General features: G+C 57.1%; 1 protein-coding gene across 12 annotated transcripts; it reads left to right on the top strand.

The window, feature by feature from the left end:
- Positions 1 to 25006, top strand: NADK (NAD kinase). 12 transcript variants are annotated; one of them, XM_070261128.1, is made up of 14 exons: positions 42 to 180; positions 716 to 867; positions 7523 to 7599; positions 10266 to 10484; positions 12457 to 12540; positions 17599 to 17728; positions 18179 to 18287; positions 18440 to 18525; positions 19789 to 19891; positions 20231 to 20382; positions 20601 to 20700; positions 20793 to 20950; positions 21755 to 21837; positions 22825 to 25006. In XM_070261128.1, exons 4-14 carry the CDS (start codon positions 10306 to 10308, stop codon positions 22973 to 22975), a joined length of 1335 nt encoding a protein of 444 aa, XP_070117229.1. In that variant the 5' UTR covers positions 42 to 180; positions 716 to 867; positions 7523 to 7599; positions 10266 to 10305; the 3' UTR covers positions 22976 to 25006. The 12 variants fall into 12 exon arrangements, with proteins under 12 accessions (XP_070117227.1, XP_070117229.1, XP_023491735.1 ...); XM_023635967.2 differs by lacking the exon at positions 42 to 180 and adding an exon at positions 371 to 512; XM_070261127.1 differs by lacking the exons at positions 42 to 180; positions 716 to 867 and adding exons at positions 2003 to 3301; positions 3509 to 3668.
- Positions 25007 to 27390: the final 2384 nt, after the last annotated feature.

A 27390-nucleotide genomic window follows, 5' to 3' on the forward strand; every position in this document is an offset into this window, starting at 1 on the left:
AGACAGAGGGTGTTGATTACAGACACGCACCTACACAAGTTCCCTTTAGAGAGACATACACGGAAGGGTGCCTGCTGTGTGACCTTGGCTAGTTACACGGCAGCGCTCCTGCCTCCATGCCTTCTCTGCAAAGACTGTCCCTGCTTTAGAAGGTTCTTGGGAGGCCTAGCCCAGTGCCAGGTATGTAACAAGTGCTGGATCAAGCATTAATATTTTTCTTATGTTAATGATCACATCCAAAAACACAGGTCGAAAGGCTTCTCCTGTGGGCATGGCCAGCAGTCACTTTGGGGAAGCAGCTGGGTTTACAAAATAACCAGATGAGGAAATTACAGAGCTTGAGAAATCCCCCCAAATTACGGCCATCCTTGCCCCTCCTTCCACTCACCCTTCGTGACCCGACTACTCAGTGGTCCTGGGACAGCAGTGAGACGTGTCCTGCTCTGTTGCCGTGTTCCAGGTCTCTAGACACAGGGCCAGGAGTCCCAGCCAGAGAATTCTGACGGCAGCAGGTATGGGGTTTGGGGAAGCCTCCCAGGCTGCTGTAGGACTCCAATCCACACATGGCCTGGGCTAGCTGCTCCATCTCGGGGAGCCCTGAGTGTAGAGAAGGAATAAAGGATGGCACTTGGGGAGCCAGGCAGGTTAGAAAGCACCAGGAGGTGCACTGCCCAGGTTCATCTCCTACAGTAACCCTGCAGCAACTTATTCACAGACGTGTCCCAGGAGCCTGGCACAACACTGGGACAAGACTCCTGAATGCAGTAGTGGTGGGTAACCGTCAATTCAGCAAACCTTGGGAGAACTCATCCACCTGGGGGAAGTGCCTGGACCAGGGAGGCCCGCAGCTACACCAGAAGCTACAACGTGAGTACTGTGGCCTTGGCTCCCTTCCTCCCTCCTCCTTTCTGGGTCCTTGAGTGTGGGGACACGGGGGAAGAACAGTGTTGGCAGGTCACCGTCGAGGGGCCCCTTTGAGACCCTAGGCCTAGAGCCCCTGAGGTCCAGGTGGTGTGCAAGGACCTACTAGGCTGCTTGGGGTGGGTTAGGTCCACGATGTCCAGGGGGCAGGCCCGCTCCCTCTAGCTGAGCCGGCAGCCGAGGGGTGCGGTTCTGTCGCAGCTGCTCACATCGAGTTTTAGTTCCCCAAACATGTTCCTCCTAAGCAGAGTCACACCCTGATAGTAATGAAATCCTCGGCGGGTGGTGGGTGTCACCACTCGCCCGGACCCGCAGCCAGCCCACCTAATTCGAGGTGGAGGGGAGCGGGGGCGGGACAGGGGCAGGGTCAGCGGGCTCGGGCGGGAGGGCAGACGTGCTTCCGACGCAGCGGAGTTAGTGGGGACCAGGTGTCATCCTCCCTGGGCCGCCATCCAGGTGCGGGCAGCCTGGGCCCCGCCTCCTGGCCGCCCCCCCGCCTCCTCCCCCATCCAGCCCCGGCCAGCGTCCCCGCCAGGCGGCCCACGTGCGCAGGGCGGCTGGGGCGCATGCGCGGGGAGGGGCGGGGGGAGGGGCGCGCATGCGCGGGGCGGCGTGGGGCGCGTGCGCGTGCGCACTGGCGGCGCGGCGGCTTTGCTGCTTGGCGGGCCCGGCGCCGCGGGCCGGTCTCCGTGGGGAGGGCGCGGCCATGGGGCGGGGAGCGGCCGCGGCGCCAGGGGCCGGCTAGCGACGGCGAGCGGCGGCGGGGCGGCGGGGTCTGCGGGCTCGGCCCGGCGACGGGGCGGCCCCGCGGGCGCCCGCGGTAGCGAACGGTGAGTGCGCGCGGCCGCTCGGCCCGGCCGCCCGCCCGGGGTCGCTGCCGCCTGGGGTCGCGGGGGTCGGGGTCGTGAGGGGCCGGGGAATGCGGCGTCTCCGCGACGTGGGCCGCGGCCTGAGCTGACCCCTGACCCCCGGGCGCTCCTGGGGGGCCCGAGTTCACGGTCTGGCGGTGCCTCCGAGGGCGGGTCCTCGAGGGCTGGTCCCTTCGCTTAGGACGCACACGTGACCTGCCGACGGCCGCGCCGGGCGCGTGGGTCGGGATCGCCCCGGCGCCTGGGTTCGCGAGGACGGGCCAGACGCTGGAGCTGGCGTCCTTCGCTCCGGGCGGCGCCCCCGGCCCCTGGCTCGAGTCCCGCAGTCCTGCCCTCCGGGTGGCCCGGCACCGGCCAGGGCCCCGAGGACCTGCGCCCGGGGCGGGCCCGGCGTCCTTGTGCGGCCTCTCCGGCCGGCTGACCGCGCAGCGCCCGCCGCGCGCGCTTGCTGAGGGCGGCACGGGGTCCGCACAGGGCTGGGGGTCCCCAGCGGGGTTCTCCGGGGTGGGGCTGACCTGACGAGGAGCGGGGAGCGGCGGTAGGTCTCAGCGCGTCCAGTTAGCTCTTGAGAAGGAGCGGAATCCCTAACTTGCAGAAGGAAGAGGCAGGAGGTGTTTCGTGGGAGCTGAGGCCCCACGTCTTTGTGACCTCAAATCGCGACTGCTGGAGGCGGCCGTCCGGCGGCCCGAGGAGCTTCCCGACGCCGGCCGGGCGGTGCCTGGGGCGCTTCTGCCCGCGGGCCTCTCCGTCCCGCCGGGGTCCGCCTCTGACGCCAGGACTCCGTCCCCGCGCGCTGGCTGGGGGCTTCCCCTCTCCGTGTGTCCCCGCCCGCGGCTGCCGCCCTCCTGGGTTCAAGGCACGGGGACACGTGTTCAGAGGGACCGGCGAAGGTGGCCCGGGGGGGGGCGGGAGGGCGGCGCCTGGGCTCGTCCAGAGCTGTGCAGACCCCTGTCCTCGCCGGCCCCAGGAACGGGCAGCCGCGCGCTGAAAAGCCCCCTTCGGATCTCTGTCCTGTTCAGCGGTCAGGCTGTTGGTTCCTGTCGCCACAGAACCATCCAGAAGGGCTTTCTCGGTTCGTCCGCCACCAGTGTGATGCCCGGGTTGGTGGCATCTCTGCAGCCCTGGCGTCATTTGCTGGGGAAGCGGGGCAGGCGAGCGCACGGGCACTTCTCCCCGACTCATGTCACTGCGGAGGAACGTTTTCCCGTGTCTGTCTGCAAATAAACTTTTCTTTTTTGTTGAGTATTTCGACAGGTGTGTGTTGGGGTCATGTTCACAGCGGCGCGTGTGGCTCCTGCAGTGCCCCGTGTGCTCTGTTTTCGCCCGGCAGTGTCTCTCCCCATCGCTCTGTGTTCTTTACCCACAGACGCTCTGCTGTTCTGCTCCAGCCCTTTTCCTGAAACTTCCCAGTGCAGAGTTGTCTTTTAAACTCAGATTGTCTGTGTGAGGAACTTGGACGGAATTGGAATTTCATCCTTTGGAACAGTTAACATGCTAAAGTTGAGTTAAATGTGAGATAAATTTTAAAAGCTGGTTTTAATGTTTAATACGACTATTTTATAGACTAGTTTACTTGTTAGTCACCAAGTTAGTCTTGGCAAGTGTGTTTTAACAGCTTCTAGATCTGTGTAATAATGATTTTTAAATACATTTGCCTTTTGTGGTTTTGATTGGTTTATCCTTTTTTAAATTTACTCTTTGTTTTGAGATAATTACAGACTCACTCACAGGAACTTGTGAAAATAGCACAGAGAGACCCCTGTGCCTCTCCCGGTGTTAGCTTACATGTCGATGGCACCATAATATTACCAGGAAATTGGACTGGACAAATACCGTTAACTACACTACACTCCTTATGGAGATTCTACACGTTTTTAGGTGTGTAGATTCTGTGCGGCCTACCTTGTGTGTACATTTCTGTAACCACCGCCACAATCCAGGCTCAGAACCGCTCCATCTCACCGCGGAGCTCCCCCAGGCCCTGTTCAGACTCCCTGGCGACTGCTCATCTGTTCTCCTTCTCTCTCTGATTTTGTCATTTCGAGAAGGTTGTGTAAGTGGGATTATTCAGTATGTGACCCCTGGAGACAGGCTCTTCAAACTCAGCCCCTGAGATCCATGCAAACTGTCACAGGTGTCAGTAGGCCTTCCCTTGGGAGGCCCAGTCGTGTTTTATTGTTGGGATGCACCACGATCTGTTTAACTCTTCACCAGCTGGAAGACATTGGGCTGTCTGCGGGGTCTGGCTATTGCAAATAAAGCTGCTGTGAGCGTTCCTGTGCATGTTTTTATGTGAACGTAAGTTTTTATTTCTCTGGGATAAATGCCAAGGTGCAGCTACTGGGTTGTATATTTAGTTTTTATAGGAAACTGCCACGCTCTTTTCCAGAGTGCCTCCCTTTGATGTTCCCACAGCAGGCTGTGATGGTCTTTCTGTGCACCCTCTCCAGCTTGTAGTTATTTGGCCGGTCTGGTGGGTGTGTAGTGGTACCCCAAGCTGGTTTTCATTTGCGATTCCCAGTGGCTGGTGATGTGGAGGGTCTTTTCACAGGCTTGTGTACCATGCCTACATCCTCTTTGGTCTGTTCATCTCTTTTGGTTCATTGTTGGTTTTGAGATTTCTTTATATATTCTAGATGCAAATCCTCTGTTGGATACCTAGTTTGCAGATATTTTCTCCCAGTCTGCAGCTTGTTTTTTTATTGTCTTAACAAGGTCTTCCACAGAGCAAGTTTCTAATTTTAATGAAGTCCAGTTTATCAATTTTTTTTACCTTTTATGGACTGTGCTTTTTATATCATGTATAAACAATTCTCTTTAGCCCCAGGTCCCAAAAACTATCTCCTGTGTTTTCTTAGGAAGGTCTTGTAGTTTATGTTTTACACTTAACATAGTCCAGTTTGATCCATTTTGAGTTAGTTTTTGTTGAAGATGTGAAATTTAGGTTGAGGCTCACTTTTTTTTGCCTGTGGATGTCTGATCACTCCAGCTCCTCCGTGGAATTGCTTGTGCGTCTTTGTCAAAATCACTTGAGTATGTTTGTGTGGTTCTGTCTCTGGGTTCTCTTTTCTGTTCCATTGATCTGTTTGGCCGTCTTCCGCCAAATGCAGCACAGTCCTGATGATGGTGAGTAAGTCCTCAATCAGAGAGAGCGACTCTTCTTTCTGAAAATTGTTTTAGCTCTGCTAGTACCTTTTCCTTTCCAAATAACCTTTAGAGTAAGCTTGTCTACATCTACAAAAGAACCTTGCTGGGGTCTTTGCAGAAACTGAGTTAACCCTGCAGATCGGTTTTGGGAGCACTGACGTCTGTACTGTGTTGAGTCGCCCAGTCCGTGAGCAGAGGTGTGTCTTGCCATTTGTGTAGAAGGAAATCTTTGCTTTCTTTCAGCAGTGTTTTATGATTTTCAGCATCTAAGTCCTTTACATGTTTTGTTAGATGTATATCTGAATATTTTTAAGTGATTGTAAGTGACGCTGGGTTTTTGATTGTCTGCATCTTTTTTGCCTGATTGCGCTGGCCAGCCCCGCCAGTGCTCTGTTGGGTGAGGGTGGTGACAGCAGGTATCCTGGCCTTGTTCCCAGGCTTAGGGGAAGGCATTCATTTTTTCGCCAGTAAGTATGATGTTAACTGTAGGTTTGTAGACGCTCTTTATCAAGTTGACAGAGTTCCACTCTGTTCCTCGTTGCTGAGAGTGTTTGTCATGAATGGGTGTGGAATTTTGTCAGATACTTTTTTGTACATCTGTTCATATAACTAGTGGTTTTTTCCTTTACCCTGTTGACACGTTGGACTACAGTGGCTGAGCCAGCCTTTCTATCCTGGAATCACCTTGCCTGGGGATGGATTTATCCTTTTTAAACATGTGTTGTGTCTGTATTAAGGATACTTTGGATACAATAAAAATATTAGCCTAAGACTTAGTGTAATACAATTCTTAAACTACAAGTAGAAGCTGAGACAGTGTCACCTGCATATCTGGCTGTAGGATAAATTACGTTCCTGTACTTTTCCCAGGAAGAGCTGAGGAGCTGGAAGGTGATTTTGGGCTGGTCAGTGCAGCTGGAAAGGCCTCTGCAGAGTGTGTCGGGTGGGGGTGGGAGGGGTGGCTGTCCTTCCAGAGGACCTGGGTCCATGGGAACCTAACCTGCCCTTAGTGCTACTTTTTGTGCAATGCCAAATTTATTTGACTTCTTAAGTAATAAACAAAACCTAGAAATTAAACTTTTAGCGTTGATTGCAGACGTAACAAATGCCCCTCAACCATTTAAATAAGAATTACATGGAATGATTTGTTTGAATATGTTACCCATTAACATCAAACAGAAGACATAAAAAGCCAATAATTACAAAGCTAATTATAAGCCTATTGAAAATTTCAGCATCATAGGTTTAGTTCATTCCTTTCCTTGTCTCCTCAGGGTTGTAGGAATCTTACTAGATGGTCATTTCTGCCCCTTCTTGGAGGGATAGAGCTTTCCATGTCCTCCTAGGATTACAGCGTCAGCTGCCCGGCTCTGGCCACAGATTCAGTGTGGTGACCACGTAGGACCCACGAGTGTCCCTGAGTGACTGTGCCATGGAGCCCCACGAGGAGCCATTTTCATTCTTTTGTTAATATTATTTCTGAAGCTTCTCTGCCTTCGTGGGACTTCTGAAGGCAGGCCTTCCTCACAGTGGGTCTCAGCTGCGTGCCACCCAGAGGGTGGTGCCCTGAGGGTAGGGTGGTGCCCTGAGGGTGGTGCCCTGCGCTTGGTGCTCTGAGGGTGGTCTCCAGGTTGCTTTGGCCAGAGATTTGGGACCATTGCCTGTGATTATCACCCGTAGGTCTTCCGCATTCCTGGGGCCTGAAGCATGCCCTTATGGAACCTTATTTTAGTGTAGAAGGGGTCAAGTCATTGGTTCGCCTGCGGCTCATGCCCTGGGACCCTCGTTGGGCCTCCCTGCTGTGTCTGTGTCCACTGTGGTTGTGAGTAGGGGCCTAGGATCTCTGGCCCAGGTGGCAGCTCTGCCCCGTCCTAGCTTGTGGTCCTGGGCTCCGGTCTCTTAGACGTTGCCCTCGCGGCTTGCTGTGAGGGTGAGTCGGGATGTCCAGTGCCCGGACAGGGCCTGGCAGGGTGGGTGCTGGGCCTGTGATGGGCCGTGGTTCTGCTCCTCGTGGGCCGTCCTGGTCTAGGTAACTGCCCACGTTGCTGCAGCTCAGCCTGCTTCCCCTGTCCCTGCGCCTCCTTCCTGCACAGAAAGAGGGAAGCCGCTGTCCCCAAGGGGCAGCACACCTTGTCTGGTGACATTTTCCTCCTGTTGAGTTGGAAACTAAACATCTCTCATTATCTTCACCCTGGTTTGTATCACAGCTATTTTTTATGTGATTTGTCAACTTCTCCTCTGTGGACTCTCTCTTCTCAGCCATCATTTGTTCAAGTGTTTTCTTTTTGAGGCTTGCATGCTTATAGCTTGGCTGACAGGGTCCTTTAAGCCCCTCCTTTGCCCTTTTTTGGCAACAGGTTGTTCTCAGTCCAGGATGCCATCTCCGGCAGCCTTGCTCCGGCAGCCTTGCTCCGGCTCTGCAGGTCAGAGGAGAGTAGTTGGTTTACTTTTCAAGGTGGCAGCCTGAGGCTGCTGCAAGGCCTCTTAGTAACAGCTCAAAACTAGTTTTTTAACAATATTTCCTTTTAAAGTTGTGAGTTCACATTTGATAGTTCCAATTTCCCTGTCTGGTGTTGCTCTCCTAGGACCCTTGTGAGGACTAAGTGGATGGCGCAGAGAAGCAGTCAGGGCAGTGCCGGAAGCAGAGAAGCTGCTCAGTGAGGTTGGCTGTTATTTTTTCTTTTGCACCGTTCTTGATGGAATAAGGAGTTAAACATGTCTGTTTAGTTTTTTCATATATTAAGCCAAAATCTGCCTTCTTGTGTCTCTTACCAGGTTACCCTGCTGCCTTTTGGAGCGCTGCACAGCCTCTCTGTTCTCTGCCATCACACACTTAATCACGGGGGCCCCTCCTTGGCCAGTGGTCTCTGTCCTCTCTCTGGGCACCGGCTACCACCCCCTGGTCTCCATCCTCACACCTTGCTGCTCTTGCACTCTTGACCTCACTCTTTTCCATTTCCCCCAGAATTCTTTCCAGATCCCTTCTGTTTGGCTGCTGAATGGGGGCGTGGCCCACGTTGTGGGGAGCCCTCCAGTTCCATGGCTGTACGTGTTCACCGTGGGCTGACTGGGCCCATGCCAGCTGGTCCCCTGGGCTCCGGCCTTGAACGCGTGGCTGCCTGCTCGTCATCGCCCCAAGCCAGTGATAACCCTGTGAATTCAGTGGGGCACTTTTCAGGCACTGAGCACCTGGACTGAGCAAAACCAAGTTTTGGTAGCTCCTGTTCTGGGACACGAGGGACAGACCATGCATGAAAGAGTGACACAAGGGCAAGTGGTGCTGGACGGAGGGTGACAGGCGGGTGGCACCTGTGTCCTCTTGAGGAGGTGACGTTGAGCGGAGGTCTGAGTGAAGGGCTCTTTCCAGGTCTGGGGGATCACAGCTCGAGTTTCGCAGACAAGTGTGTGTAGACGCGTATTCTTGTTTCTCTGGGGCGACCACCTGGGCACATGGCAGGCATGTGTTAACATTTTAAGAAACTGCTGGACTATTTCCCAAACTGGTTGTCGGGTCCCTTCCCAGTCGCGGTGCAGGAGGCTTCCGGTCGCCGTGGCCTTGCCCATACTTGCTGTGGTCAGTTTTCCTACATGTTAGCCCTTCTGGTAGGGTGTCAGGAATTTGCAATTCCTTGATGACTAAGGATGTTGGGCATCTTTTCATGCTTATTTGCAATCCATATATCTTTAGGGAAGTTGCCCAAAGTTGAGATCTTTTGCCCATGTGTTGAATTTTGTCTCCTGCAGCCCTGCTGATAAACTTGCTGATTAGATGTGGTTGGTTTTTTGTAGATGCCTTATGATTTTCTACTGAAAATCGTGTCCTCTACACGTACAGTTTCACCTGTTCCTCCTCTGTCTTTATTGCATCTTCTTGCCTTATTGCACTGGCTTTGGCCTCCAAGTATCGAATAGGAGTAGTTATATCAGTCGTGTTTTTGTAGGTTCTGGTTTTCATTGAGTTTTTCATGTATTTGTAAAACATCAGTGTTTCTCAAGCTAGGACGATATTGATCCACTGATATTGATCCACTCGGGCAGTTGTCAACCCTGTCTCCCTCCCTCCCTCCCTCTCCCTGTCTCTTGCTTGGCCCCTCCCCCTCCCCCTCTCAGCAGTTTTCTTAGAAAATTACCTTTTGATCCAGGTTTTCCAGTTAGTGTCATTCTTTTCGTCCTTTGATCTAAGCTAGTTTACTCCCTGTGCTCTTTCTCCAGACTCTGGTTTTCTTTGTCTCTCACACGTTGGCTTCTGCCTCTATTTTGTCTCCTCTGTGCCTTTCTTAGGCTTGTTTTTTCCTTTTCTACCTCTACTTGAGTTAAATCTCAGCTCATCACTCTGTTCTCAGGACCTTCCATGCAGCCTGACGGGCTGGCAGAAACTTTGGCTCCATGTTCAGGTAGTTCTTTTCCTTTCTTTTCCGCGCGCCATGGGCCATAAGTCAGGCCGCAAGTGGGTCAGGAGGAAGTTGAGGTGTCCTGAGTGGTTGGAGGGTTTGGTTTTCCTTCTCCTTTTGTCTTTTCCTGTGTTATGGTATTGTGGTCGGAAATCAGGTTCTCTACCTTTGCTAATTTTTGGAAGTTGAAGGTTTTTTTGAGGCTTAAAATAGGTCAGTTTTGGGGGCTGGCCTGATGGCACAGCGGTTGAGTTCCCACGTTCTGCTCTGGTGGCCCGGGGTTCGCCAGTTCAGATCCTGGGTGCGGACCTACCTGGGTGTGGCCTTGTCAAGCCGTGTTGTGGCAGGCGTCCTGCGTAGAAGGTAGAGGAAGGTGGGCATAGATGTTAGCTCAGGGCCAGTCTTCCTCAGCAAAAAGAGGAGGATTGGCAGATGTTAGCTCAGGGCTGATCTTCCTCAAAAAACAAGCAAACAAACAAGGTCAGTTTTGGTAAATGTTCGCTGGTGCTGGACTAGAAGTGCAGGCTGTGTTTGCAGGGCTGGAGTTGAATGTGCCTGTGGGTCAGTCTCACTGATTCTGTGTACCCGGCTTTTCTGGAGTGAGAGGTGTTCACAGCCGCCCGCCTTTGAGTCCCCATCAGCACGCCGTGCTCCCCTCGCCGCGTAGCCTTCGCGTGGTGTGTGAGGGATGGGCCGTAGCACCCGCTCCGCAGCTTGTTCTTGTTTTTTGGCTTTTAGCTCTTCTAGATTCGTGAAAAAACACAGGTAGATTCCTGAGTTCTTAAGTATCTTTATGATGGAAACAGACTATTTTCAAAGTCCTTTGGTAAATTGGACTTCAACCGTTATTCCCCTGGATAGAATGGGTGTATATATGTGTGTATACATTAATTTGTACATGTGTATTTACTTACTTTATTTATTTTATTAAATTAAGGCATCAGCGTTTTTCGGACCAAAGTCCTCGTTTATCGACTATGGAAGTGGAACAAGAGAAAGTCAACATGAGTAAGGAGCTGAGTGCAGATGCAGCCTCGTACCGCTGCTCCGCGTGTCATGGGGACGAGGACTGGGGGCTCAGCCACCCCATGCGGGGGCGCGCCAAGTCCCGCAGCCTGTCTGCCGCGCCCGCCCCGGCAAGCACCAAGGAGTTCAGGTACAAGGCCCCTCCCTGCCCCCCTCTCTGATTTCCTGATCTGACTTAATAAAACTGCCACAAAAGGTTCTTTTAAGTAGTCTATACGGGTGCGTACAAATACTGATTAATGTGATGTCTCCTCAGAAAGTGGAGTGGGACGGGCTTTCTGAGTCCCCAGAGCAGGGGACAAGCACGCTCTGGCACATCTTCCCAGAGGGCACCCATGGCTGCTTTTCCTTTTCTTTGCCCGTCAGCTGTGCCCTCACAGACTTGCGAGTGTGAGGTGTGTGGGTGGTGCTGAAGGTGCTGGTCATCGCTGGGGCTGGTGGAGGCGGCAAGGTGTGGGCAAGCGCCGTGGCCTGCCCGAGCCCTCTCTGGCGAGCTGGAGGTACGCATTCTTGCGCAATGTGCTTGAGCAACAGCCTGGGAGCTTCGCATGAAGCGGCCTGCCCGGCAGAGCACTGTGATGGCCCCTGCGGATGTTGCTCTGGTTTTGGGAACTGTCAACGCGGTGAGTTTCAGGTGGCAGCTGCGAGAGCCGGCCTCGCCTCTCAAGCAAGGGTCATCTGTGAAAGGCAGGGGCTTTTGGGGAAAAGCACGTGGTTCTGTCAGGCAAGGTGCAGTGGTGCCCTTGGTGGGCAGTGGGGCAGGGCCGCAGTGCCAGCACAGCTTTCTGTCTAGAAGGCTCTGACCCACGTGTGGGAGAGGCAGCCGCAGGGTCTGCCGGGACCGGCAGCTTCCCTCACCTGTGTCGTCGTGCCGAGTTTCCAGGTGACCTGCTGCTGCTTTAGTGTGCTGTCTGCGTTCCCCCGGCAGCCCTGCTTTGGGGTCTGGTTTTGTGGGTTTGGCGTACACACCCTTTCTGTTTCAGAGGACATTGAACCTGGTGTGGCGGCAGCAGGTCAGAGGTGGCCTCTGCGTGTGGGTGTTGGCCGGGGAGAGACGGAGGAATGTGCCCAGTCACGGCCAGTTCTTAAGGAGCAGAGATTAGGTGTAAATGCGCCTCAGGAAAACCTCCTGTGGACAGCATTTCCAGAAATCTTTGCGTGCTCTCAAGGGCCAGGGAGGCACAGCCTACGTCCAGATGGCATGACTCTCTCTCACGGTCGGCTGCCCTTCGTGAGACAGTAGGAAATCTGTTTTGTCTGTGCTGCGGTTGGAAGGCCTTGTCCACCCATAAGATGGGTAAAGATGAAAGCAAGCTAGCCAGCTCCGTCTGCTGTCTTTGTGACAGTATTTTTGGTCCAGAAAGGGACCATGAGGCTGTTGGAAGCTAGTGTTCTGTGTAGGGTGAACACGTCCCACAGCCCTGTCTCTGTGGGGGTGTCCTCTTTGCTCCCCCGGCCCCTTGCTGGGGCCGGGGCTGGACCCCCAGGTTGAGAGGGAGGGCAGCCAAGTGGTGTCGTCCCCAGGACGCGTGCTGGCCGCGGCACCCTCTGCGCAAATGATTTGACTGTGGCTGAGCGACTTTTAAATTACTGAGAAAGTTGGATCATTTAAGTAGTATTTTTTTTATTGACAGTACAACTCAGGATGAGCATTTTTGTTAGAATTTTAATCCAGATCACTTTGGGATGGTTTCTAAGGTCTTGATTCCCAAGAATAAACTCAAGGACTGGTCCTCAGATAGAATTGCCAAGAGACACTGCAAAAATTCAGATTCCCAGGCCTGTCCCCAGAGGTTACATTCTGTTGTTCTGGGGGGGCCTGGGCACCTGTGCTGGCTTGGGGTCTTTGTCCTCAGGGTCATTTCTGGGCGTGCCTCTGTGTCTCTCTCACTGCTGTTACTACACAGGCAGTGTGGCCTTGGATGCAGCTCTGCAGGCCAGGGCGGAGTCTCCTGGGACCATCTCGTGGACGGGGCAAATGACAGAGTTAATGTCATTGGGAGTAGAAGTGTTTCCGGGAGGCTGCACAGTCTGTACCTGTGTCTGTCCACACGTGTGCTCTTGGGGCAACTGATGTCACCACTCTGTGCCTTTCCCCACAGGAGGACCCGCTCCCTGCACGGGCCGTGCCCGGTGACCACTTTTGGACCAAAGGCCTGCGTGCTGCAGAACCCCCAGACCATCATGTGAGTAGCGGGGCGTCCGGGACTGTGTTGCTGTGGCGCAGAAGGTGCTGACCTCAGAGTGAGAGGGTGCGTGTTAACGTACGTGTCGGTCAGCAAAAGCTGGGAGGCACCTTCACCAACTCTCGTTGAGTGCAGGGTCTCCCATACCTTCGAGAACGTGGACAGGGGACGGGCCAGGGTCCGCTCCATGCGCGCAGCAGGTCAAGTGGGCTTCCCCTAAGATGTTTAGAGTTACTCTTTTGTTTTTACAGTAAAAACTCTAGGAGGGGAACTGATGTATTTCATGCTAACGCATTTGGTGGGTCCAGTATGTTTCTCCTTTAATTATTCTTGAAATACAGAGACGTTAATTGGCTTTTTTTGAAAACCTGAGTTTACTTGTTTGAAAGAGAGCCCGCCTTGTGAGTGCAGCTTTAAAAGCTCTGTGTTTTGGCAGCAGCGGCGTCAGCCCGAGGGGAGCGTGGCCTTGGACTCCTGGTGAGGTGCACAGATGAGAGACTGTTTAAAAACTAAGCAATTAGGATTATTTCCCTGGACTCTTGAATACCTCTCCGTCAGTCTGGCCTCTTCTATCTAGTATTTGATGGTTCCAAAGGAGTGAAAGCTTTGTTCATGGGCTGTGTGGGGTCTGGCTGTGGTTTATGTCTTTGCAAAGACACACGAATATGACTTATCTGACATTAGTGTTTTATGTTAAGGAATCAGGATTCCATCTCCGCTCTGAGTATTGTGCCTTGTCCCTGGTGGACGCTCACCACCCCTGCAGGCGGTCTGCGCTCTCCCTTCAGGCCTTTGTGTGCAGCCCCCCGACAGGGTCCCCTCCTTCATGGGCAGCCATGGGAGTTCACGTTCTCCAGGGGGTGAGCGCTGTGGCCTCAACTGTGTTCCTGCGACTAACCGTCTGAGAGCCTTCCCTCCTGTGAACTGCTCAGTGCAGCTGTCCACCCCAAATCTCACGGCATACCCCAGTAGTTGGGGCCCCAGGCTGCAGGTGCAACCCTCTGAACGGGTGCGAGGTGGTGGGCCCAGGGGATGGCGACGGCGCCCGTGCTGCCACCTCAGGGTGCCCACTGTGAAGTGCGTGGTGTGTGGGGCCTGTGACTGCCCACTTCCTGCAGACACTGAGGGCCACTGGGCACTAGGCCCTCTGGGCGAGCGCCCCTGTTCGTTTCAGGCACCGTCTGTGGCTGTCTGGTCGCTGCTGCCACACGCGGGGCAGGTCTGATCCCGCCTTTGCTCCCATCCCGTCCTCGTCCGACTCCCACCCGTCTGCCGTGGCCCTTCTCATGCCCCCACAGTCTGCTCTCTGCACAGCAGCTACATTGGTGACCTAGCCCACCCAGGCACCTCCAGACCCAGAGCCCTAGCTTCCCGCTGCCAGCTCCTGCCTCACCCTCTCCCCACACCCAGCGCCTTCCTGTTTGCTCTGACTATAGACTGGCCCTGCCCTAGCCTTCTCCCAGCCGCCTGAGGGCCTCACCCTGCATTTCCTGGTCTTGGCAGAGCTGCTTGCTCCTTGTTACTCGTATCTCGACTTAAGTGCCACCTGAGTGGCCTCCCGCCGTCCAGCCTTAATTAGCCATCACTCAGTCCTGGCCAAGCCCACAGTCACCGTCCGAGTTGCGTGTGTGTTTCGGCCTCGTGAGCCTCAGGTGGGGGCTCAGGGCGGCATCTGAGCTGCTCCCCGGGGTCAAGGCGGGGTTGTTCACGGTGAGGTGCCCCAGACAGAGGGCAAGTGTCCTAGGAGTGTCCCCAGGGCTGCAGGTCAAGGTTGAGAAGTAAGCGGCTTTCTCTGGCCTTCCTTGGCCCATGTCCAGCACTGTCTGGTGGGCTGTCATCTCTGAGGGGACAGGACTCCGTTTCTCTACCTTGCACCCGCCCTCCTTCCCAGCACTGTAGCTGGGTGGGGCAGGGCTTCATAGGTACTAACCTGGCTTTTTCCCTGGCATTCAGAAATAAAATATTATAGAAGGGTTGATTACGAGGGACTGTTGCTTCCTACTTTATTGTCTGAAATTTCATTATGAGTGTGTGTTTTCTCTTACGTTGAAACGCATGGAATTGCCAACGTGTGATTGCCTTTGCCTTACAAGATGGCAAAGGCTCCGATGGGTCACCTTCTAAGCTGTCCAGCAGCCCTGCTCTCAGGCAGCCCTGCTCTCCTGTCCGCATCCACAGCCTATGCGCCAGGGAAGGGTCAGCATGCACTTTGCGGGTGACCCAGCAGGAAGTTGAGTGACCGATTGGCACCTAGGCCTGTGCAGTACAGTGGCCCTGGCTGGGTGCGGCCAAGCCCAGGGCTGGAGGGGGTGGGCGGTGCCTGCCTGGGTCAACGGGGAGGGGCTTCACCGGCTGCTCAGCCGTGCGTCAGACGCCCGCTGACCTGGGTAGAGAACTGCCAGCCGCCTACACTCCCTCTGAGGCCCGTGGCCGAGCAGAGGGACGAGATTTGGGGATTGCACGCCCCTCCACCTGACTGTAGACTGAGAACAACTCCCACAGGACCCAGCCAGTCCCACGACCCTGTGCCAGTTCCCGTGCGGCTGGGACGGGTCACGGCACCCGGAGTCTGGACAGGGCTTGTCCTGAGCACCGAGGGCAGCAGAGCTCGCCGGCCAGCTTAGTGAGGAGCACAGCGAGCGTCTCAGGTCTGGCCTCTTTGTGTCTCAGGTGATCCTGAGGACTTTCTGTTTTAAGTAGGCGACTAGGCAAGAGGATTGTGTGAACAATAAGAAGATTCAGTGCGATTTGTTTGATTGTTAATTTTAGGAGACTCTTGACTTGGTTGTTTTACACAACCGTTGACAAGTCACTTCAGGATTCTGTTTTGCCTTCACTTCTGAGGATGCAGAAATTAGGTTCCTGGTTCAGATGCACAGCCCGGAGAGTTCGAGGGGCCGGTTTGCATTATACTCCTGTCGTTGGCAAAGTGTGACAGGTGCCGTGCACGGACCGGCCGTCCCCACTCGTGAGCTGTGCTGTGACCTGGGCGGGTGATGAAGCTCATAGAGGGAGTTATGAGTGAGCCCTCTCCTCGAGGAAGCGCCTGGAAAGGGTGAGTGATAGTCAGGCGAGAGCGAGATGAGTCACTGCCCGCCTTCGTTAGTGGTTTCTGTTGTGGTTCTGAAAGCTGCTAGTGGGCTGTCCCGCATTCCCAGAGGGAAGCACCACCCGCGATGCACCGTGGGAGCCGATGTCGGATGGGGAGTCTGTGGGGTAGGGAAGCCTTCCTGCTGGCTTGCACTGCACTTGAAGAAGTGTTTCCCGATGGGCTGAGAGGTCAGTGCTGGCCGAGGTATGTGCTGACCCGTGGTGGCCGCCTGTCCGCACGCCACTCCTTGGAGCTTGTTCACCATGTGAGACCTGGCTTGTTCCAGGCTGGCCTGGGACATTCCCTGTGACTTACACAGGAATCGGGGTCACAGCTAGGGGGCCCTGCCTCCAGAAGAACAGCCCTACCCGTCAGTGAGGGCCTGCTGCCCACAGACCACAGTGCAGGTGGCCTCCTCGCGCTGGCCCACCAGCACCAGTGACCGGTCGGCACCACGGGCACTTAGGAGGCTGTCTTTCTTGGGCAGGAGCCCACTAACTCTTTAAAAAAATAGACCTTCTCTTTTTTTTTTTGTTAAAGATTGACACCTGAGCTAACATCTGTTGCCAATCTTTTTTTTCTTTTCCTTCTTCTCCCCAAAGCCCACCCCCCACCCCCGCCCCAGTACATAGTTATATATTCTAGTTGTGAGTGCCTGTGCTTGTGCTGTGTGGGATGCCGCCTCAGCATGGCCTGATGAGCGGTGCCATGTCTGCGCCCAGGATCCAAACTCGCGAAACCCTGGGCCGCCAAAGCAGAGCACGCGAACTTAACCACTCGGCCATGGGACCAGCCCCAAAATAGACCTTCTTATTCCAACAGTTTTCTGTTCACGGCAAGACTGAGGGGAAGGTACAGAGATTCCCATATCCCCCCCACATGCAGCGCCTCCCCTACTGTCCACACCCCACAGAGGGCCGTTGGTTACAGCTGAGGCCCTGTACCCACAGGGCATCGTCTCCCAGAGCCCACAGCTTGCAGTGGGGTCGCGCGGCACCCTGCATTCTGAGGTTGTCCAAATGTGTGCCTACCATTATAATCACACAGGTAGTTTCACTGCCCCAAAAATCCTGCCAGTCACTGACTTTTAAACAGGCTTTTTTTTTTTTAAGCTTTTTTTTTAAAGCTTTTTTTTGTTTTTTCCTTTTTCTTCCCAAAGCCCCCCAGTACATAGTTGTATATTCGTCGTTGTGGGTCCTTCTAGTTGTGGCATGTGGGACGCTGCCTCAGCATGGTTTGATGAGCAGTCCCATGTCCGCGCCCAGGATTCGAACCAGTGAAACACTGGGCCACCTGAAGCGGAGTGCATGAACCTAACCACTCAGCCATGGGGCCAGCCCCATTAAACAGGCTTTTAACTGTCAAAGTTAAGGGTCAGCTGAGTTGTTCACTTAGTGGTGTAGACGTGGGGCTGCACCCCGCCACGTACAAGTCAGCAGGAAGCTGTGTCCTCAGGGGTCTGTAGTGGTCCCCAGGGGCCGCAGCCCCAGTCAGCTGGTTTGGATGTTTGTGGGAGGTCCGATGTCCTCCACCGCGTGCAGGAAGGGCCCCAAGCAAAGAGCGGTCCGGCTGGGTTTCTCCTGGAGCAAGTCCATGAGTGAGGTTTGTTCCAAAGGAGCCATCGCTGGCTGTCGCTGGGAACTGAAAGAGCAAGCGGGTGTCAGGTCAGGGCTGCGTAACTGAGTAGGGGTGCAGTCAGGCAGCAAGGCACCTGGGGGTCCTTTGAGTGAGGACTGTCCAGGTGGGACGAGTAGCCAGAGGATTCAGCTGTGCCCTCAGCCCGGCTCCGGGCACTTGGGGCCCACACTGGCCGGACCGGCCCCCAGCCGCAGGGCATGGGCAAGCACGGCCCGGTCAGTACAGCACTGGGCGCTCGTCCAAGACCCGAGGACACGCTTCCAGGGGTGCCGTTGCCTGCCCTCCTGGGAAAGCGCACTCGTGGTGTGAACGCTGCTCTCCCCTCAAAGGCACATCCAGGACCCTGCTAGCCAGCGGTTGACATGGAACAAGTCCCCAAAGAGTGTTCTCGTCATCAAGAAGATCCGTGACGCCAGCCTGCTCCAGCCCTTCAAGGAGCTCTGCATGTACCTGATGGAGGTGAGCGGGCCAGGGGGCGACCCACAGCTCCCCTCTGCCCTCCTGCTTCATTTGCGCCGGTGGGATTCCACCTGCCACAGTGGAAACTGATGCTTGCTGACGCTCCACAACATGCTCATCTGGGCTGGCTGGGGGCTCAGGGAGGGGAACACGGGGCTGGGGAGGGGGTCGTGGAGCCAGCCTCCTATCAGGTGTCCACGCTTCTGATTCCGTAGCTGGTAAAGTTAGGAGGCTCTCTCCAGAAGAGTGGCTTCCATAGCAAGCGTCGCAGACCCTCCAGCAAGATGGAAATCTGCGAGATGAGCAGATTGGAAGCCGTTTGCCGGCCAAGACAGAGGACTCGCTTCCCCCTTGTCCTGCGACGCCCGGGCCTAAAGGCGGCTTTGTGGAGGAGCAGCAGCATCTGAACTGGGTCTCGTTTGTGGGCTGACGTGCCATTCTCCCTTCTAGGAGAACAACATGATTGTGTATGTGGAGAAGAAAGTTCTAGAAGACCCTGCCATAGTGAGTGACGACAGCTTTGGGCCAGTGAAGAGGAAGTTCTGCACCTTCAGAGAAGGCGAGTTGTCCTTGGGTTCTGTCGGTGGTTGACTGGGCGCCAGTCCAGGTGAGACGGGAGCCCCTAGCGCCCCTGCTCCGTCTGGGCGGCTCTGCCCTGCAGCGCCAAGGGCTTGTGACGGTTTTCCTTGTGTTCGCTGCTGTGTTTTCTAGATTATGACGACATTTCCAATCAGATCGACCTCATCATCTGCCTGGGGGGGGACGGGACCCTGCTCTACGCCTCCTCCCTCTTCCAGGTGAGGCTCGGCGGCCTCCGTCTTGCGGGCTTGCACAGCCTGAGGAGGGTTCGCCCCCCTCTCGTCTCCTGCCCTATGCTGGGCAACTGGTGCACGTTCCCACTGAGGCTCACTGGATTTTCCTGTGAGCCCGCTTGTTGGTTGTAGAGCAGCTCTGCGATGATGCCAGGCGAGCCTCTGCTCTGGGTGCTTGAAGCTGTGGGTGGCTGGGCATTCCCATGCTCAGGAGTGCTGGTGGCAAGTGGCGTGGGCAGGCCCAGAGAAGGGCGCGGGGTGGGAGGAAGAGGGCTGCAGGGGAGAAACAGCCCTGGGGGTGGCTGCGGTCCACACACAGATGGCATTCGCAAGCTGCGCTGCGTGGCTGTGTTGGGCGGGGGCCCAGGACAGGTGGGGGCAGCAGCTGCAGGCTGATCCTCCAGGGCATCAGGGGAAACGCTCTGGGGGTGCCAGAGGGTGAGGGTCTACACAGGAGCCCACCCTGACTCCCCACAAGGCAAGGTTCCTGCGGGGACCCAGCTGAGGTGCGTTAGATGGTCAGGCATGGGGGCCCTTGGAGAGCCGCCTGCAAGTGACAGGGCAGCCACCAGGGCACAAGGGTCAGGTCCTGCAGGCGGTGTGGACCGGGGCCTCAGCACCCCAGGACACACACCCACTGAGGCTGGAACCCTGCAGAGTCAGCTTGGGCGAGGCCGGAAGTCGAGGTGCTGGGGGCGGCCCTCCCACCCACCGCATCCAGCCGCCTCAAAGCTGCCGCTCCTGCCCGCCTCCCTCCGAGGCTCCCCCGCCTGCTACCATCCCGCTCCTCCCCCTCGAAGGGCTGCAGAGTGCCCTGCTGGGGACCACAAGTCCCACTCTCAGGCCCACTGCCCCGTCGGGTCTTCCTACCTAGAACCTATGAGGCACGGTCTCCACGGGTCAGAGCCTGGTGGCGCTGGAGTGGCCGTGATCGCCTCATGTCCAGCCCTCATCAGCTCCTTCCTGTCCTCTGTGGTCACTGGGCTGGTCAGTCCTCTTGCCTTTGTTTCTCACTGGCTCTCCACATTGCTACTTCTCTAGGCTCCCTGACTCCCTGCTGACCTCAGGTGTGGTCGCTGAGTCAGCCCTGCTGGCCCCGCCCCCTCAACACGTCAGCCCCCTGCCCATGCCTGGCGCAGAGCCTGCCCTCGTGTCCCCTCCTGGGGGTGGTCAGGGGTGGGGCGGTTGGTGCTCGGGTGCCTTTGCAGTGGACTGGCCAGCTGAGTGACCTGCCTCATTGGCTCACAGGGCAGCGTGCCTCCGGTCATGGCTTTTCACCTGGGCTCCCTGGGCTTCCTGACCCCCTTCAACTTTGAGAACTTTCAGTCCCAAGTTACTCAGGTGATACAGGGTGAGTCGGAATGTTCTGGAACCCACAAGCAGTTCTGAACATGAGATTGTCTTCTCACTTGGTTTCTGGCTTTTTAAATGATGCATAGAGCAACATGTAAGTGTTTCCAGATTCAGAGATTTCTGAATTCTGAATGGTTCAGACGTGTTTTTCCTGATGCTAAGGAGAGAGCAGGTCACAGGTTGAAGCTGCTGTGTGTGTTGAGTAGCAGTGAACTATGTTCACAGAAGTGTTGCTCTCAATTTGGGAGAAGGATCAGGGGTCTCTGGTCTGCTTCCTGTGGGGTGCTGCCGCCCATCCCTGCTGACCTCGCTGGCTGTGACCCCTGCCGGCCCCCAGGGAATGCAGCTGTTGTTCTCCGGAGCCGGCTGAAGGTCAGGGTCGTGAAGGAGCTTCGAGGGAAGATGGCCATCCCCAACGGGATCAGCGAGAACGGGGTGCTGGCTACAGACCTGGACACAGAGGTCGGGAAGCAGGTCATGCAGTACCAGGTCTGTGGACACGTTCCCCCCAGCTCCAGGCCGTGCCCTTACTGTCTTCTGGCTTTGGGGAGGGGCACGGGGTGGAGGCCTTTGGGCTGGAACCCTGGGGGAGCCCCTTGTCCTCAGCACTTTGCAGAGAGCCCAGGAGCAGCACAGGTGCCTGAGGGCAGACCCACTGGGAGGTGCTGCCCAGCCCCTCAATGTGCTGTGGCCTGGCCATCCCCCAGGTCTTGAATGAGGTGGTGATCGACAGAGGTCCCTCCTCATACCTGTCCAACGTGGACGTCTATCTGGACGGGCACCTCATCACCACGGTGCAGGGCGACGGTAGGCGGGCATCGGGCAGCCCTGGGAATTCTGTGTGGGCAGGGGGATGGGGGATGGTGACCAGGGAGAGTGACCATGTTGCCTGTCCACAGGGGTGATTGTCTCCACCCCGACGGGCAGCACAGCGTATGCGGCTGCAGCTGGGGCCTCCATGATCCACCCCAACGTGCCAGCCATCATGATCACACCTATCTGCCCCCACTCACTGTCATTCCGGCCCATTGTGGTCCCTGCAGGGGTCGAGCTGAAGGTCAGAGCCCCCCTTTCACCTTTTCTGGTTTGAGCCATTGCCCAGGGCCTGGAGTGCTGACCACCCACTCTGGCCTGAGGCTACCTTGTCCCCCACGCCCCTCCTCCTGTGATCCCGTTACCTCCCTAGCTGTGACCCCAGTGCCCACTGGGCCATGGGCCCCACCTTGCTGGGTGCTGGATGGGGCTTCATGGCCATTCTGGTCTCTCTGCTGGGTTCATGCTGCCAAGGGTCTGGTCGGTGGGGGCGGCGCTGAGAGCTGGGCCAGCCCCTCAGGCAGGGCTTTCGGCCTGCAGTGTGAGGCTGGTGCACATTGCATGGGCCAGGACAAGTAGCCCTAGGTGAGGAATGACCCCTGCCCAACATGCCCCCTGGGACCTCTGTCCTGGTGTCTGGCCCATCCCTGCTGCCGCTGTGCCTCCACCTCATTCTTCCCCTGCCCCACGCACCCACTGCAGGCCGTTGCAGGCCAGCGTGTCCCTGGCTGTGAGCCCTGGTGGGCGGGGCTCCATCTGTAGGTTGCAGTGAGCTCAGGGCTGGAGCCAGATGCCTGGCCCTATCTTCCTGCCATGGGTGGGTGAGTGGCAATTCTGGGCCTGGGGAGATGCCCGTCCCCTGTTCCCCGGGACTGGTGTCAGCAAGACACGAGTTGATGCCTTCACAGCCTGGAACTGGCCTTGGCACACAGTGGGCACTTGTGTTGTCTGTGAGGTTCCTCCTGGCTGGGGCTGCCCTCCCTGGGTGGGGTCCAAGGGCTCAGCAGTAGGCGCCTGAGTCCACACCTGTCCTGCTTGACCCCTTCAGATTATGCTGTCACCGGAAGCTAGGAACACCGCCTGGGTGTCCTTTGATGGACGAAAGAGACAGGAGATCCGCCACGGAGACAGGTGTGTGCCCGCAGGGCTGGAGTGAGGCATGAGGAGCACGTGTGGGCCCTGGAGGCAGTGTTCTGCCACTGAGAGCCTGGACGGGTCTCTGTCCCCCAGGTCTCACATGGTCATGGCGGGGTCTATGTCTGTCAGGCAGCCAGTCACACCCAGCTTGCAGCACAAGGCCTCACATTCTGCTGTGCCTATGAGTGACAGACCCAGGGCCCCTCACCCCGGCCACTCTCCTGCCTTGGCACCCCTGCCACTGCACCTGTCTGCCCTGTCCCCTCATCCTACCCACTTCCCCAGCCCGTGGGGTCCCTTCCAGCTGCACCTGTCTGCCCTGTCCTCTCATCCTGCCCACTTCCCCAGCCCGTAGGGTCCCCTCCAGCTGCACCTGTCTGCCCCGTCCCCTCATCCTGCCTGCTCTCCCAGTCCCTAGGGTCCCCTCGGCTGCACCTGTCTGCCCCGCCCCTCATCCTGCCCACTCCCCCCACCCGGATGGTCCCCTCCAACTGCACCTGTCTGCCCCATCCCCTCATCCTGCCTGCTCCCCCAGTCCATGGGGTCCCCTCGGCTGCACCTGTCTGCCCCGTCCCCTCATCCTGCCCGCTACCCTAGTCTGTGGGGCCCCCTCCATGGACTTGGATGGGCTAAGGGAGTCTGTGGTTCTGTCCCAGGATTCCTTGGTACAGCAGCACCACTGAGCCCTCAGCCTGTGAGTCTCCTTGGGGCTAGACCGAAAGGCACCACACTGCCTGGCCCCCTGCCCCTGGGGCATCAGAGGATGAGGGCCCAGGCTGAGTGGCAAGTGATGGGAGCAGAGCTGAGATGGGCCGCAGCTGGGCTAGGGAGCCGCATCCCAAATGGCTCCCTGCCAGTTAGGGTGGGTGTGGCCCTCAGGCAGGGCTCTGGGACTGGGCCAGGCAGGCCAGGCGCTCCTCGCCCAGCTCTGGAAGGTGCCCTGGGCTCACCTGTGCCGTGCGCGTGTCTCTTCTGTCTCAGCATCAGCATCACTACCTCTTGCTACCCCCTGCCCTCCATCTGCGTCCGAGACCCCGTGAGCGACTGGTTTGAGAGCCTGGCTCAGTGTCTGCACTGGAACGTGCGGAAGAAGCAGGCCCACTTCCCAGAGGAGGAGGAGGAGGAAGTCTAGGCTGCGCTCCTCGTCCACACTCGGGACCCTGAGCCTGAAGCTTCTCCAGTTCTTCCTTTCCTTTTCTGCCTCCTTCTTGCTCACCCTCCAGGGGAAAAGCCAGCCTGAACACGTGCTGTGAACAGTTGTGTGCCCCGCTGGGCACCAGACTCCATGTCACTTCTGTCTGTAGCCAGAGGAAGAGCCTGGAATCTGCCTTTTATGACCAGATCAGCTGTTTTTAACATTTTAAATCTGACTCTCTTTTGCATTTCTAAGGAAGCAAAAAGTGAGCAGTGGCCCAGAGCTCTGAGGTTGGCACCACATGCACCATGTCGTGGTCAGAGCCCCATCCTGGGGCTGGGATCCTGGGGCCGGGGCCCCGAGCTGGATGGGCTCTTTGTAATCCCTTGTCAGGAAACTTTTCCGTAAATCAGTCTATTAAAATTCAGAGGGGATCAGATCCGATTGATCTTTCTTTGGTGTTAGAAAATAAATGTCCTGTAGCCACACATCTTCCCTTAGCTGCCACAATTTTCCCCTTAATCCTGCGCTCTTTTTCCCCGAAACCTTCTTGAGGGGAACACTTTCGCAAAGAGCAGCTTGTTGGTTGATTGGCCGGGCCATTGGGTGGGTGGGCCCCCCCCCCCCCCCCCGACAGGCCAGCACTGAGTCTGCCCAGACCCCCGCCGTGGGCCCGAGGCTCTCGTGTTCCCCCTGTGCTTGGGTGTGACAGGTGCCACCACATCATGGCCTGGTGAGCCTGGCGGTGGCCTGGTGGTGGCCAGGTGAGAGGTCGGACCACACACATTCCTCACAAAGCAGGCACAGCACTCCCTGCCGGGAAGATGTTTTAAAGCCTGTGTATACTTTTTAGAGATTCTTGTAAACCTTCTGAAGTGCTTACGTACAGATTTTATTGTACACACTTCGAAGACTTCAGAGGGAAGGGGGTTTGTACTCCCATGAAATGGAGCCTTGTCCCATGTTTCCACTGTGTTCTGTGACGTTGTGCACTGGGACCATTCTGTCCAGTCCAGCATGATCGCCTAGGGCGACAGTCCACGAGAGAGACGGGTGCTTCTCAGTTAGAAAGCCTGGTACAGACGGGTGCTTCTTGGTTCGAAAGCCTGGTACTTTGCAGTTGTAACAAGTTCAGGACAAATTGGTTAGTGAGGAGAGTGGTGGTGGTGACACTGTGTTGACTCTGTTCCTGCTTCTCCGGTGGGTCTTGGGCTTCCAGGGAGACTCCCATCATTCCTGCAGCCGCTCCTCCATCAGCCAGCCGGTGGGGCGTGTGCACGTGTGTTTACCACATGGGGCCAGAGCCTTTGTGGAGTTGGTGGAGCCCTGGCTCAGTGTGCACATGGCCACGGCCCCTGGTTACTGTCACCTATCAAGCGTCCTAAGTACGGGCATCTGCTTTTGAGTGACTTTGAGTTGCATTTTCATCTGCTAAATTGGCAAGAGCTGAAAGAGATGAGTGCCCACCCTTCCTTGGACTCGCTTCAGCAGTGACGGGCGGGGGCCGCACTTGCCCCCTTGGAGGTCGCGTGCTTCAGTCTCGCGCTGATAGATGGTGTCCAGGGCCACACGTGCGGCTGCCCTCAGTCAGGGGTCTCCCCAGAGCAGGCTCTGCACCGAGCGCTGTCCCCTGCACTTGCCGGTCTGGGCACCTCTGTGTCTCGGCCTCAGTGGGAGCTGGCAGTGGGCCTGGGGTTGGAGACACTGGGGCACTCACCACCTGTCCGTGGGCACTGGCCCCAGCTAGAGGCCTGCCCGTCCTCCCGCCAGCTGAGAGTGAGCCAAACCCAAACTCCCAGCTTTCGGTCCAGAAGCAAGTGGCATCCAGAATTCAGATCACTCACTCGGGAAAACAAGTGTCAAGCAAGTCCTCAAACGGCATAATGTTGGAATGATCTAGAAAACTTTGGATTTTTTTAAGTCACTTCTTAATGTTTCATATTGTTAATATCTTGAAATTTTGTTAAATGTTGTTGAAAGCCTTATTACTATTTTCGGATCCTTTCAATAAACAGACTTCTTTAAAAAGTTGGGTTGAGTGACCGTTTTATTTGGGTCTTGGTAACCAACACAAAGATGCTGAGGGAGGTGGCTGGGGCCTCTGGAGCTGCAGACACCTTGAGCGTGCCCTCGGCCACAGGAGGGACAGGTCGCTCAGTAGCCCCACCCTGCATCCTGGCCCAAGTGTCCCATCAGCCTTGCTGTTGGCACCGGCCAGCTCTGGGGTTGGGCAGTGTCCTCCCCAAAGAGGCGTGCTGCTCGGGGCTGTGCCCACAGCCGCCTGTCCTACAGAGAGGAGCAGAAGCCTGGGGGGTGCAGAGCCTACAGAATGGACCCCACCCCGAGGCACATCGGAGGGTGGGCTGAGGGGACCCCAGGGAGGGGCTCTGCCAGTCCTGCCGTCCCCAGGGCCCCAGAGAGTTCAGGAACCTCTCCCCCACAGCTCCATCCAGGCATGTGAGGGTTGGGGGCATGGGCCTGCTCCCCTGCTCCCTCCAGTTCCCATGGCTCCTGCCTTGAGCAGGCCTCCGTGAATGAGGGGTGAGGCTTGGCTGGGAACCAAAGTGGGTGCTGCCAATACGCATATGGACACAGCCCTGTGGGCAGAGCCCAGGAGAAACTGAACAGCCACCCCCGTGGGCACCTGCTCCTCAGGCAGCCCTGACCCCCGCTTGGGGCTCTGGTGCTGAAAGGACACCCAGATGTGGCATTCCTGGCCATCCGAGGGATGGATGTAAACGGAGACCAGGGCCAAGCAGTTGAGCCGTCCCCCAGTCTCCCTGTCCCTTTCAGGCCAGCCCTGGAGTGTCAGCCTCCCAGGGCCGTGTGCGGTCTCTGCCCGCCCTGCCCCAGGACCCGCCACTCTGCCTACCAGAAACACAAGTGGGTCTCCACTTCTCCGTGGGAGGTCCTTTTCCATCCAGGCATGGGGGTGGGGGGGGCATGCCGCCTTCCTGCCCAGGTGTCCTGGCGTCCGTGAGGCATCTCCTGCCCCCTCTGCCATAAGGTTCAGCAACACAGTCCTGTCTGCTGAGAAGCAGGCGTGTCTGGTTGGTTTCCGGGGGCACCGCGGGTGAAGCCGTCACCGCGGCAGGGCAGGGGCTGGGATGCGCCCTGGCACCCTGGGCCTCAGGACCCCAGAGCCTCTGAGGACTCGAGCTGCAGTGTCCGTGGACCCCAGGCTGGATGTTGTCCCCTCTGGTGGCAGGGTGCCTACTTTTAGGGCAGGGGCCAGGCCCAGCCAGCCAGAGTTTCTCGGCCAGAGGGCTGGGCTCACTGCTGTCATGGGCACTCCCACAGGGTCACACTGCTCTGCAAAGGATGTTGACCTTTGAGCCTTGACCTCTGGGCCTTGGGGAGCACATCAAAGGAGGCAGGGGGGCACAGAAGCCACAGGCCAGGGGCCCCAGGACATTTCCCGACCCAGCTGGTAGAGCATTTCTATGGGCTCAAGCCTCAGGCCACTCCAAGCTTCCAGTCTTCAAGGCAGCAGCCTTGGAAACCTTTTCTGACCTTTCTGTCTGTCTCTGAGCAGCGCCAGGGCCAGACTGCACCCCAGGTCTCTGCTGGGTGCCCCACCTGGCCCGCCTCCCTTCTCTCAGGCTAGGCCTTGCATGCACAGGCTCCACGTCACAGCAGCGTCCACCCAAAGAGCAGTGGCTCTCCTCTTGCCCAGCGGTGGCTGGGGCCTGGGCAGGCCTATCCTGCCCTGAGGTTCTCACATTTGGGAGCCACTGGGTACTGGGAGCCACTGGGTACCAGGAACCGGGAAATCTGCCTGGGGGAGAACAGGTGCGGAGAGGGAAGTGAGGGGACCCAGGATCTGGAGGAGCCCAGAGAGGTCGGTGGGGGTGACAAGACGGGAGAGGAGGTGGGAACTGGAGAGTCACCCCATGGAGGAGGTCAACACTTCTGGCACCTTCTGCCCCAGAAAGATCCAGGCCCGAGCTCAGGCTGCCTCAGAATCTGGAAACACTGAAGATGGGTGGGAAGAAACAAGCCCGTGGCGCAGTTGGGGGAGGGTGGGTGGGGTATGTCTGAGCACCTGCAGCAGGACCCTCAGAGGCTCCCGGCTCCCAGAAGCCATGCCGGCCAGTGCTCTTCCCACGGCCGGCCTGGGCTGGCAGTGGGCCCTCCTGCCCTCCCGTCCTGTCCAGGCCTCCAGTTGAGGGCGGCCTTCCTCCTCAAGAGCATGGAGGGCAGAGGCACGGCCTGACCCTGGCCCGTGGCTTCCTTGAGCATGGTGGCCAGGCGAGCCCTCCCTTCCCCACCCCAGGGTCACCAGGACTGGCCCGAAGCAGCAGGGAGCCTCCCCCCAACCCTGTGGTTCTGCTTCCATGATCTTTTGCCCCTGCCCCAGGGGAAAGGAGCTTTCATGGGGCCCTCCCTGCTATGGCAGTGCCCCCTCTGGA

Source organism: Equus caballus, chromosome 2 (assembly GCF_041296265.1).
Source record: "Equus caballus isolate H_3958 breed thoroughbred chromosome 2, TB-T2T, whole genome shotgun sequence".
NCBI classification, from domain to species: domain Eukaryota; kingdom Metazoa; phylum Chordata; class Mammalia; order Perissodactyla; family Equidae; genus Equus; species Equus caballus.